Consider the following 13,308-nt stretch of genomic DNA (forward strand, 5'->3'; position numbering starts at 1 on the left):
GTTTTGCCTTTGCCTTTAATACCTTTGGAACGCTGAGTGATCCAAAACAAAGTGAAGAGCCAATATGATGAAATTTATGGCGCATATATAGTTTGCATTTTGTGTGTAGTATGCATCTAGTATGTCAGCCACATATCACGTGCAAGTTTTTATGTGAGCACAACTTTAGTGACTTTTATGTGATCATAGATGGTCATTTTCACATGAATCCACCAATTTTTCTCCATCACTCATGGTTAATTACATCAATATTTTGGCAAGAGTTGTGATACAAATTTTGTGTTCACAAACTTTCTCATCAAGAATAAGCCATGGCAAGAAATATCGAGTTGCAAATGGCTATTACAAATGTAAATAGCTTTTAGTTTATCGTGCAAAGGGATTATAGTATATACAATACCGCTATGTTTATGCGGATATGGCATGCATATTAAAGTGATTCTTTTTTTTATAATTTCATAGGGTACTTAGGATTTGAACCCAAAAATTTTCGTTGAAAACACTAAAAAGTACTAATCAAACTAGAAGGCGCTTGGCATATATCAAAGTGATGTTAAATATATACATTTCTTAATTTTTTCAAGGTGAAAATTGCTTGGATTTAAAGAGTGGCTTAAGGAGAAGGTTCTATCTTTAATCTTTGTGTAGGGTAGAGCTTATAGATACTATTCTTTCTGTTCTGACTACAACAGCTTTCTCTGAAGTCGTCACTCTCTATGGCAGAGCACAAGAACCAAGAACCATAGTATTGAAATTGAAGTTACAGTGGAAGCAGGCACCCTTCTCCAAAAGAGATAAGGGTCGGAAGGCAGTTGATGTTGATGCAACCATCAAAGATGCTTATTCTAACATTATCGAGCAAAACAAGGGTCGCCCTGAAGACATTTAATTGATCCTAAAGAAGAGAGGGGACCTTGCTACCTGTTTCCTTGTGGGCCTGTCCATGTTTTTTGGTGAGAGGATCGAACCAAAAAATTAAAAGGCCTAAGTGGCATCATATCCACCTCCTTCTTAGTATAGGACAGTGACCATGAATGGGGCTTTGTATCTCCTCCTTATCTCAGTGGCGGTGCCACATTCAGCCCAGGGTATTCCTAGGAACACCCTGACCTAAAAAAAAAAAAATTTATATATAATAATTAAAATTTTTTATTTGTTAACCCTTTTAGAGAAAATTAGGAACACCCTCGATCAAAATTAGGAACATCCTCAAATAAATAAATTTTGAACATGGTAACAGAGCAAGCCCACCAGGGAAAAAAAGCCCAACATCAATTGGTAAAGCAAACCCAATCTAAAAAAAAAAAAAAAAAAAAAAAAGGTTAAAACAAACCCAACAGATTACAGTAGCAAACCCATGAATTCTCCACCCAAAAAAAAAAAAAAAAAAAAAAAACCAAAACCCAATATACTGAAATCAGAAACCAACAGACGGTGCAACCAAACACTAATTGATGTTGAAAGAAAGAAAGAAACCTAACCTAATATACTGAAAGCTCCAGAACAATAGAACCAATAGATTGGAGAAGGAGATCACCAGATCGAGCCTCAAACTTGAGCTCTAGAACGGCAGAACACATCAGATCGGAGATCGATCTTCCTCGCCTCGACGTGTTGCCCGACAGCGCCGCCCCTCAGCCTTAGGCCTCCTTGCTCCCTCAACCTCAAAGAATTTCATCTCAATCTCAGTCTCTCTCTCTTTATCTGAAGAATGAAAGTGAAATGAAATTATGAGCTTGCGCAACAAAGCTTGGATCGGGCATCGGAGATCGGTCCAATCAGATCAAAGCTTGCAACGCTAACACTTGGCCTTGAATCCTTCCTCGCCTTCGACGCCTCAACGTGCTACCATGGCTTGCGGGTCCGCCCCTCAGGCCTCCCTTAAGGTATTTTACACTTTACTCTCTCTCTTTTTCTCTCTTAATCTTTGAGTTTTGCTGTGGAGTGTGGATTGTGTTTGAGAGAGAGAGAGAGAGCTCTTAATTCTCTTGAACTGAGTTACTGAAAGTCTGAAATGAGACTCTCTCTCTCTCTTTAAGTCTTTATCTGATTCTCTCTCTTTCTTTTTGAACTAATTCTCTCTCTTTTAAGTCTTTATAATTATTCAATTTATTTGCCCTTTTTTTTTTTTTACTATATCTTATATGTTGATGTGTCATTGTGTTGGTCAGTTGATGTTGGTGAGTTTGTCTTTTAGTGTATTGTGATTTGTAAATTTATCTAATTGGCTCCTCTTGTGTGAATCTTGTCTGTTGAGTGGGGGGTGGATGGGGCCGTGTGGGGTGGGATATTTGAATTGGGGAAGTAAAGCCATGCAAATGCAGGGGTGTGTGTGCACATAGGGTGTGCTAATGCACAATGGGGTGTGTGCTAAACTGTTAGTAGTTAGTAAAAAAAAATTAATGAAGCAACTAAACACTAATAATTAATAATGTAATTAGCCAATACATTACAAAAGACAAGAAATTAAATTATGTTAAGCTAGACAACAATTAATAATTTTATAATTAATGAAACAACAATACAACAAATTATAGTTTATAAAAGACAAACAAATTAAATTATATTAGGCTAAACAACAATTAATAATTTTACAATTAATTAAACAACAATACAACAAATTATAGTTTATAAAAGACAAACAAATTAATAAAACAACTAAACAAAAATAATTAATAATCTTATTAATATTTCAAATGAACTTATAGTTTATTGTTTATCCTTTTGCTAAAATTATGGACAAATATTTGATAATAAAACCACGTACCCAATGACCCGAAATAGACCAGAATGACCCGAAACAGACCGAAATTACCCGAATTTTTTTCCAAAGTGAAATAGGGTGTTACTGTTCCAATTTATTTACCGGCATAGTAGTTTCCGCCCATTACAACCAAAAAGAAATGAAATTAATAATATTGAATCAAACCTAATTACCTAAAGGCCAAAAAGAAATAAGATTATATAATTTATGTTTCTTAAGGAACATCCAAATAAAATTCCTAGAGCCACCGCTGCCTTATCTAGCAACCAAAAATAGAGACCTTGCAAAGCTAAATGTGACCCTTCAACAAAAATTCCGTTTTGTTCAGTGCTATTCACATTGATTGGTAATTTTTACTTTTCCTTTTTCTTTTCTTTTTTTTTTCTTTTTTTTTTTTCATTTTAACAAACCTACCCGGACGAACCTGGGCTTTAACAGACTCAATGAACACCAATAGCAGCAACTTCAGCAACACCCAAGATTGAACATTGAGCTGTTAAGCATGTTATAACGCCACTGCTATATTGCAGTATGAATCTAGATTGAAAAGCCAACCCACATCATAGGTGGAAAAATTAAGACAACTACAGATTGATACAACGGCGACCTCACCTGTCGACTTTCAACTATCACGCTTTAACCCCTCCACCTCACTTCTCTTGAACTCGATCTATTCTCACGATAAATGGTTTTGGTTTCAATACATACTTAATACTACCTATGTTTCACTGTAACTCCATCTCCAAATCTCAATCTTTTCATTTTATCCACCTTTGAATCCCAATCCCTTTTTTGCAATTGAAGGGAAGCCCAAAAAGGAAAAAACCGAAAAGAACAAAAGAATCAGCTATAGCTCCTCCACATCATCATCATCATCATCGTCAGGTAATATAACAGTTAATAAAGAATACTTAACCCTTAGCGAAATCCTGCCCTTCTCCACAACAAGTCTAGCCCCAGAGACAACCCAATAGCCGGGAGTTTCTTGTGGCCCCCTTGTCATTTCTGTTGTATCAACAAATTTCAGAAGCTTGGGAGCTTGGACGGGTACTGGAGGGCCTCCTGGGTAAATGGCAGAGTTAATATTCACATCAGCTGGCCGCGGAGGTGGCTTCTGAACTGTTGTGAAATGATGGCTGATTAGTGTTGAAATAAGTCCAGATTTAGGAGCCAACCCTGGAGATCCATCCCACTCAGGATGTTTCACAACTGTAGCTCCCAAAACATTCGAGAAACGGAGTCTTAGGAAGAGAATTTTTTTAAACCCATAGTTTTCAACCTGTAATTGGGCTCCAGTTACTATTGAAAGATCCTCATCGGACTCCACAGGAGCAGTGCAGATATGAGAGAAGTTCTTCCATTGAACTTTCTCATAGTATTTACGATCATTGGACTCTTGGCGGAAGTTTCCACTGGGATCATCTTCAAGTTGGAAGATTTTGGGAAGAGTTGAGAGGTGTTGCAAGTGGATAGCCAGACGGTTACTCCTTTTACCTTCTAGATAAAGGCGGAGACCAGTCACTGGCCTCTTACCTACATCAACCTACCATGCAATAAATAAAAAACTAGTTACAATTCAGTAGAAAACAAATGAAAGCATCCCAAATACTCATTTTATTGTCAGTACGTTACATGCTAAACATGAAGTAATAAATGAAAGAGGTCAATTAAGACTAGACAGCATACTCTCTGAAAAAGAAATCTCAGAACAAAGTCATTTATTGCTTTGGGGAAGTCTAGGACTTGTTTCTAACCAAGTAGAGAGTTATATGGATTATTTATAACTGTACTACTTTATTATCAAATAAGACAATGATCCAAATTTATTTCTTTTCTTGGATTTAAAGATAATTACAACTTGGAACTCAAAGTTTGGAGGGAATCATATTGCAAAAAATATGTACTTCCTGAAAGAAGATAGATGGCATGAAACCTATGAGCATAACACCTTTATAATCAAATTTTCAAATGCATCCAACAAAAAACAAGAAAACTTTCAAATGCATTACCGGTAAGGTGTTCACATAAAGCTTGGGGCCCAAAAAGCTAAACTGCAAAGATGCATTGCTCTGTTGTTTCCGTTGTGGACCAAGTGGAAGATCACTGAACACAGGTGCCCACTGCCTGGGCAGCTGAAATTCCAAAAATTGGTGGAGCTCCTCAATTGGAGGTTTATCTGCAAGAACAGAAGCCAGAGGATAAAACTAGGTAATCGAAACTATCATAAATATTTGAAAGGCAGAATTTACTGTACATTTGTATCATTGCGTGTCAGTTGCAAATCAAAATGTAAACTGTAAATTGTCAACCGAAAACAAAATTGTCTAATTTAATAAAATAACTGCAATGAATTTCTTGTTCAATTAAAAGTGTTTGTAGAAACCATCTGTAACCATTTTCTTAACAACCTATATGTAGGGTTCCACCAAAGAAGTTTTGAGAGGTGGACTTCACTCCAAGAATGGTTAACAATAATGAAATTATTATGCCTTGCTCAATAATGGGACAGCATAAAGGATTAACGTGCCTTTTTCTTCTAAAAAAAAAAGGGTGCCTTTAAGTCTTGCTTCTGGCCAAAAAAAAAATGCTTCTATGGTAAGATGTGTAAAGATTCATCAGAGAGAACATTTCTTCTGATATATAATTTATTTTCATATAATTTTTCCCCACCTATACCAAAAAAAAAATTGTTTAAAAAATAATAATAATAATAATAATCACCCCTTTTCTGGTTCATTCTGGCGCACTTCACCAACATGTTGAGCCAATCAACAATACATATGTCTAAGCCAAATATGTTCTCAGGAATATTTGATTGAGAGTCCTCAACAGAAAAAATAAATTCCTAAAATTTTATACAGTAGCTTAAACCTCCCTTGCTACAAATATTATCATTTATATCTTGTAAATATTGGTCTAAATGGTATTAAAGAATACAAAATAAAACTTCTTAATGCCAGTTCTCAATTTCTCTGCCTATTCTGTTTTTGAAAACCAAAGGCCTTTCCAAGGCTAAAGGTCAAAGCTTGACTGTGTTACAAAGTTAAGGTAGGAACAAGATACAGCAGAGAGACCTACCTAAAGTAGCAATAATATTATTAATCATTTGTATATACAATGCTTTCTTTTCTAATAGTTTCAACTTTCAATAGAGGTTGGTGTTATGAATACCAGAGAAATGACATGGAATGATGAGATTCATCTAAAAAACATTAATGCAATATATATGCAAACATAGGAAGGATAATGCTCACATCGTAAATAAAGATTTATGGCATGGCTCAAGAATCCACTCCCTGGTATTCCATTCAATAGAGACGTAATTGGGATGAAGGACATTGAGATCACGTCAGGCTCAGACTGGACAGTTTGCAACCAATCATTATGAGGTAGGCGTCTATTATCACCTCCACCTCTCCTCTTGCATATGCTTACAATATCCTGAAATTAAACTAATTCAAAAAATTTATACAATATCAAAAATAATATCGTTTTTGAACCCTTTTTGAGAGTTCTTTCAACTAGGCTATTAAGAACGGTATAAAATAACACACCTCCTTGTGTGAATAAGAACTTGATGGACTGATGCCTACAAACCTCAGCCGCTGCTCCCTGATTTCAAACTGAAACAAAAATGATTAGATAAGACGACACCTTAATTGAGAAATCTACAAAATAATCCTGTTTTACTCCCCTAAATGGTTCAAAAAGTAGTTTGCAAATGGATCAAACCACATTACCAACTTTTTAGTAGGATTTAAAATGTCAAACAGAAAAATTCTAGCCACACGACAATGTACATGAGCACAAAGCAACAAAGACCAGACTCCAAAATCCAAAAATGATTCTACGTTATGAAGATGAATAACCATATTTATATACATAATTCACAAGCCTCTCCCCCCCCCCCCCTTCTCTTGTTGTACTGATGGTCATTCTGCATGTGAAAGCTACACTGCCATTCCAATTTATTGTTAGCAATGAACTTGCGTCCAGTGATTATTGGTCAAAGAGATTTCATCTCATTGAAGCCTATTTTGCGGAAAGAATTAAATAATCAAGCATTTTGGACTAAGATAAACTTGTTTATTGTCTAAGCATGAGAAGTGGGACACCATAAGAAATCATCTGAATAATTTTTATTTAGTTTATCAAAGTTTCACAGAAAGGACTACAACCTTGTATACAAGTAGTATAAAAGCAAGCATCTCAAACGAGAACAAAATGCAAGACTAAGATCTAAGAATGAAAGAAATTCTCTTCACAAATCTTAGCAACAATCCTAAAACTAAATACAGAATAACAGTCATAAATAAAATTCTGGGGATCTAAGGAAATACAAATGATTTAACAATACAATATAACAATTCAAATTCTCAAACATAAAATTTAGAATTAAAATTACTAGAATGAGCAAAATTGTCACAAACCTTTTCACTCTGGTAAACTTGTTCCATAGCCATGCCATTTTGCCCATTTGAATCTATAAACCTTTTATCTGCCATCTCTTTCAATCTTTTCTGCACATCAGCAGGTTGAAGAGTTGATGAATGCTGCTGCTTCATATATATTACATCCTTCCCTCCCATCTTCACTCCAACAATAATATGGGTACCAAATGTCTCAATAAATCTGGAACAATGAAATAAATAAATAAAAAAACTCAGTCCACGTACTAGCATTTGGTGTATAAGATCAAATATAAATAAGCATAGATAATGAGTGATGTACATTGAACTCGTTATTATAGTGACAGCATCATGTCAGAAAATGCTAAGGTAAAAAAGGTGATGGAGCTAATTGATTACTCATATAACCTCTTGCTTGCAAGCAACTACAGATCCACAAAGGTGAAAAGTAAATTTGAATTTGAATTGATACTAATTCAAAAAGTGCAGCATGAAATATATTGGAAACTTTAATTTTAAAACACAACCCAAACGTTCTGTTTCTGCAAGAGATGGTTTTCAATGTAATAGTGCTCTCTCTCTCTCTCTCTCTCCACTGAAAATGAAGCTCCAGAAAATTTAAAAACATTAAGGGCAGTAAAATATTTATTTTTAAAAAATTAAATTTAAAAAAATATAAATATAATAATTATTATAAAAAAATAAAAATAAAAACAATTTTGGGCAGTTTTTGAACAGGTGGGTCAGCCAACTTCTTCTTCTTTTTTTCTTTTTTTCTTTTTTGGGAGAGTTCTGAGATAAAACTTAACAGATCTCATTGGTTTTTTCATGACATAATAGTTGATCATGCAATCTACACTACATATGGATAAATATATGGTTTCTTATTATTTCAGAAAATAAATGATTTCTTATTATTTCAGAAGAACTTTTCAAGATGGCAAAAATCCAAAAAGTAAATTTTCTTTATTCCTCCATGTTATTGAGACCAACCAAAACCAATCATCAACTTGTTACAATGGCAATAAACACTTGGGACAGGCATATGGTACAACAATCTCCCGCTTAAGATGATACTAATGAAATTTTACCCATGCTGAATATCCTTCATAATCATTATAGAGGAGAGAGGGAGCTGCAAAGTGGTTCTAACGTCTATGGATGCTGGACAGACACATGCTTTTTAAACAGTTCATGAAGACAAAACAAATTTCTAGAAAGGAAAACAATGAGTAACTTCATTGAGATTTCTCCTAACATAGGAAAATATACTGTAAACATATTTATGCATTTTTGGTTTGGCATTGTAAAGACCACAGCCAAAAGGTAAAGGAAAAGCACACAGGAAAAAATATATATAGAATATTTGGACACTATGTATTAAGATCACACATATTGGACCATGGTTATTATTTTATGCTTTTTTGTTTCCTTTCCAAACATTTCTTAGAACTCTTACCCAGCCAAGAGCCTTGTAGCTCAACTGGCACTTCCTAGTGTTTCCAATGGAAACGTTCAGGGTTCAAATCCCCCCTCCCCCTCCCCCAACTATTGAATTATCCAAAAAAATAAAATAAAACACTTTCCTAAGAATATAGTTGCACCACAGATAATACAATAGTTTCATCCTGAACGACCAGAAATCAAAGACTAGTTCTCACAGACAGAAAGCTGTCAAGATTGAGCTTGGCATCAGAACAACCACAATGCCATTGCTCGGTTGAAAACACATTTAGGGAAACTCTATATTTTACCTTGCCAATGCAGCAGGTTCCCATGATGATGGGACTGCTTTCTTAACATGATCACAGAGTACCATCTGAGATTTCTCCAATGCAACTGTATATAGCGTGATGAACACCCCATCAAAAGCAAGGGTCTTAGTGTTTGCTGCATCTTTCTGCCAACTACCTGAGAATTCGAACATGGTATTGAAGAGGCCTGAAGGAATTTTTCCAGTCAAATTCATTTCCTGGTTGAACTGCTCTGACATCTGGGGAACATAGTGAAAGCGAGTGAGTCAAGAGACCTTAAAATTGATAAGAAATTTGTTATACTTTATCATTATTATTGTTAGACAAATACACATAAATGAAGATACAAAAATATGTTGTGGAGATAACTAATACTTGATGTAGTAAACAGTATGCAATCTGAAAAATCCTCAGCATTAAAAATGCTTTTTTAAATATTAATCGAATCCCGAACCCCAACCAATCAGAATCACAGGCGATAATGAGTTCAGGATTTTGCACTAAAGTTGAAAAGGGAGATTGGCTATGAAGCACGGGTGCGTTTCGGGATTCGGGTGCGGGTGCGGGAGCGGGTGCGGGACTCGGCAATTTTTGAAAAAGTAGGGTGCGGGTGCAGCGATTAAAAAATTATTAAAAATATTTTTATTTATATTTTTAATATATTGCTAAACATACTTTTTTTCACATTATATAAATATATACCAAATTTAAGAGCAATAGGAAATAATAACTAGAATACAGAGAATGGAAGAGAGCCTAGCTGAAGAGCAATAATTTTTTTTTTTTTTGAATTTCGGCCAGTATCGGCCGATATCTGCCGATTTCGGCCGGTATCAGTTTGCGCCCGATACGCACTGATTCGGGCCGAATCGGCCCGATTTTGCGCGCGTCGGCCCAAATCGGCGCGAATCGCGCCGAAAATATTATTTTTTTAATGCCCGACGCGGCACGGACGCGCAGGCAGCGGCGTCGCCTGCGCGTCCCCGCGTCGGGCTGCGTCGGACGCGGGTGCGGCGGCCCAAACGCCGCACCCGTGCTTCCCAGGAGATTGGTTAATATGAATTGATCTATCTACTGTTTCCCGTGTGTGTTAACATTGTCATGCTATAAGTTCATTACTTAGTATGAAGTTATTATTTTATTAGCCTGATGTTTTTAAATTTTAAAGTGCCTGACAGTAAACTTTGTTCCAAAAATTAAGTAAATGGGCTAATAATCCATATCAAGATTAGTTTACCCTAACAGTGACTTCTACAGGTCCTTTTTCCATTATCATTATCAGAATCCCAATCTAAGTTGGCGAACTCTTACCCTTTAGGAGTGTACAATATCAAGCTCACTGACAAATTTAGATTTTGGTAATAATATAATCAGGCTTCAAAATCTGAAAAATATCAGGTAAAACCTGAATGTATGAGGAAGTAAAGTAAAACATGGAATTTTATACCATTTTTCTAGAATAATTACATGATTTTGATACATTCTCAAAGAGTTTCCTTCTGCGGTTTGGCGCAGCCTCACTAATTGGGACCAAGGTTCCTCATCATTGATTACAAAAACTACTTACAAGTTATAATATATATTCCAATAGACAGAAGAAACATGCATCCATGATCCATCTAATGATCATGCTTAATAAGTTTTCTAAGGGATAGCTTCATTGGATAATTTTACTTGCCTTTTTCTGTGTCCTCCTGGCCCAACATAAGTCATGATAAGAAATTTGTAGTAGTTTAAAAGGCTCACCCTCAAATTTTATAAATTACCACAACTCCCAAAATGTTGAGCTGATGAAGTAGAATAATTAATCATTTAACACTCCCCTTCACAAGGCATTGGTGTCGTAGCACTACCATTAAAGATCTTATGAGAATATCCTTTGGACAACAACGCAAAGAAGTGATGTGACAGATTCTGAATTAACTAGCTCAACAATAATGCTACATACTTATCAAGAAGTTGGTAAAGAAAAAATACCTGTTGGAAAGATAGGGCATCTGACTTGAACCGTGTGCGTTCCCCTTTATCGCATTTGATTGATTTGGAGACTTTTGGGATACAAATTCCACCAGGCAAAACAATCTTGCGACCCTCATCTTCATCAATCTCAATCAACCGTGACTCCTTTGAATCCCCTTTGCAGTACTTAAGCCTTAGATCTTCTGATATATCGTACCCACGCCCAATGGACCCAATTGCAATCTCAGCAGCTTTAGGAGCTGGAACCTTTAACGCCATTTCTCTATCATCACTCTTCTTCCCCCAAACCAGATGAAAACTCTACATAAGGTTCACAGTTTGCTTACTTAGCAATAGCATCAATTAAAATCTTTCACACAGTTTCCACACACAACAAAAAAGTACCCTAAACTCTGCATAAATCTTAAACCAACTTATTCAGCTCCAATAACACAAATGCAAAACATTTTTCAACATAAAAGCATATCAACACCATACATCGGAGTTCAAAACATTAAAATCTAGCTCAAATTTTGCAAATTTCATACAAGTTTCACAAGAGAAACAAATCCAAACTCTCCAGAAAGTTTAAACTTTCATAGTCAGCTCAAATTATGCAAAATTCTTACAAAACAAAGCAGATCCAAGTTGTATGCATAGTTCAATTATCACATATTTAGCCCAAACTATGCAAATTTCACACATTTATAACATGCAAATCAGATTTAAACTCTTCTATACAGTCAAGAACATGCAAATTTAGCTCAAAACTAGAGCAAATTTCGAACTTTTTTTTTTTCATGCGTAGGATTGAATCAGAACCTCAGTCCTATATCTCTGTAAATCTTAAAAATCGCATATTTAGCTCAAACGAAGTAAATTCCACACATTTATAACGCATAAATCAGATCTAAACTCTTCTACACAATCAAGAACATGCAAATTTAGCTCAAAATTTAAGCAAATTCCAAACATTTTTTCATGCGTATAATTGAATCAGAACCTCAATTCTCTCTCCCTGAAAATCTCAAAAATCGCATATTTAGCTCAAACTAAGTAAATTCCACACATTTACAACGCATAAATCAGATCTAAACTCTTCTACGCAACCAAGCACAAGCTAATTTAGCTCAAAACGCAAGCAAATTTTGAACATTTTTTCATGCGTATGATTGAATCAGAACCTCAACACTTTCTCTCTGCACATCGTAAAAATCGCATATTTAGCTCAAACTAAGTAAATTCCACACATTTTACAACGCATAAATCAGATCTAAACTCTTCTACGCAACCAAGCACAAGCTAATTTAGCTCATAAATGCAAGCAAATTTCGTACATTTTTTTTCCATGCGTGTGATTAAATCGGTACCTTAATCCGTTCTCACCGCGAATTCTCAGCTGCAAACGCTGAGCTCAGACCAAAAAAAAAAATTTTGAGTAAAGCTCGCACAGAGTTCGGTCGAAGACGAAGCTCTCTCTTCGATCCGGAAGTTCAGAGATTGCGATGCGAAGAATCTTCGAGAACCTAGCTCGAGGTACTGGAATTTTCGTGACGGTTTTAGAGAGAGAAAAACCCTAATATCACAGAGAGAGAGAGAGAGAGAGAGAGAGAGCACGAATTGTGAATGACGGTGAGTGAAGTGAGTTTAGTGAGAGAGAGAGAGAGAGAGAGTTATGGTGATGGGTATGGGATATTTTCATTTAAGAGAGTAATTAGGTTTGACCGGATTTTGAAATAATAATTAGTTAATTAATAACATTAATAACGAACATTAATAAAAGTCTTACGTCGGTTGGAGAAATTCCTTTACGTTCATTGCCTAAATTACTACATGTGTTTTCTTTTAGGAAATAAATTACTACATGTGTTTTTAATGATACCAAGTCAACAACTATCATCTTCTCTCCAAAAAATAAAAAAATAAATTACATGTGTTCTCTTTTAGGAAATAAATTACATGTGTTTTTAATGATATCAAGTTAACAACTATCATCTTCTCTCCCAAAAAAAAAAAAAAAAAAGTTAACAACTATCATAAAACTCTTTTTATTTTACCAACTTTGGCTTTAAAATTGTTTGAAATTATATTTTCCAACTCATTACTTGAAAAATTATAAAATTGTGTATTATTTAAACAAATTGCATTACTCGTTAAAAAAAATTACGCGTCTAAAACTACAATTTATAGTCTTTACAATTGCCATAGAGTTTTTTCTAAGGTGTCATATAATAGGTTTGAGCAACAATATAGCTTCAAATATATTTGAAGTTAAAATATTTTATTTTATTATTATTTTAATATACGGTGAGATTTGAAACTATTAGTGTTTGCTATTTATAGATTGTAGTCACTTTTTATCCACGGTGAATATTCTTTATTCATAAACTATTACCACAAAGAAGATTTAACACAAAGTCAA

At 35.0% G+C, this 13,308-nt stretch overlaps 1 protein-coding gene across 2 annotated transcripts; it reads right to left on the bottom strand.

The window, feature by feature from the left end:
- Positions 1-3,267: 3,267 nt before the first annotated feature.
- Positions 3,268-12,573, bottom strand: LOC142619226 (MACPF domain-containing protein At4g24290). 2 transcript variants are annotated; one of them, XM_075792296.1, is made up of 8 exons: positions 12,257-12,573; positions 10,905-11,207; positions 8,928-9,166; positions 7,195-7,396; positions 6,319-6,387; positions 6,019-6,205; positions 4,774-4,940; positions 3,268-4,307 (listed from the first exon to the last, which is right to left on the bottom strand). In XM_075792296.1, exons 2-8 carry the CDS (start codon positions 11,163-11,165, stop codon positions 3,612-3,614), a joined length of 1,821 nt encoding a protein of 606 aa, XP_075648411.1. In that variant the 5' UTR covers positions 11,166-11,207; positions 12,257-12,573; the 3' UTR covers positions 3,268-3,611. The 2 variants fall into 2 exon arrangements, with proteins under 2 accessions (XP_075648411.1, XP_075648417.1); XM_075792302.1 differs by having other exon boundaries at positions 12,273-12,413.
- Positions 12,574-13,308: the final 735 nt, after the last annotated feature.

The sequence above is a fragment of the Castanea sativa genome, chromosome 1 (genome assembly GCF_040712315.1).
Source record: "Castanea sativa cultivar Marrone di Chiusa Pesio chromosome 1, ASM4071231v1".
Lineage (NCBI taxonomy): Eukaryota > Viridiplantae > Streptophyta > Magnoliopsida > Fagales > Fagaceae > Castanea > Castanea sativa.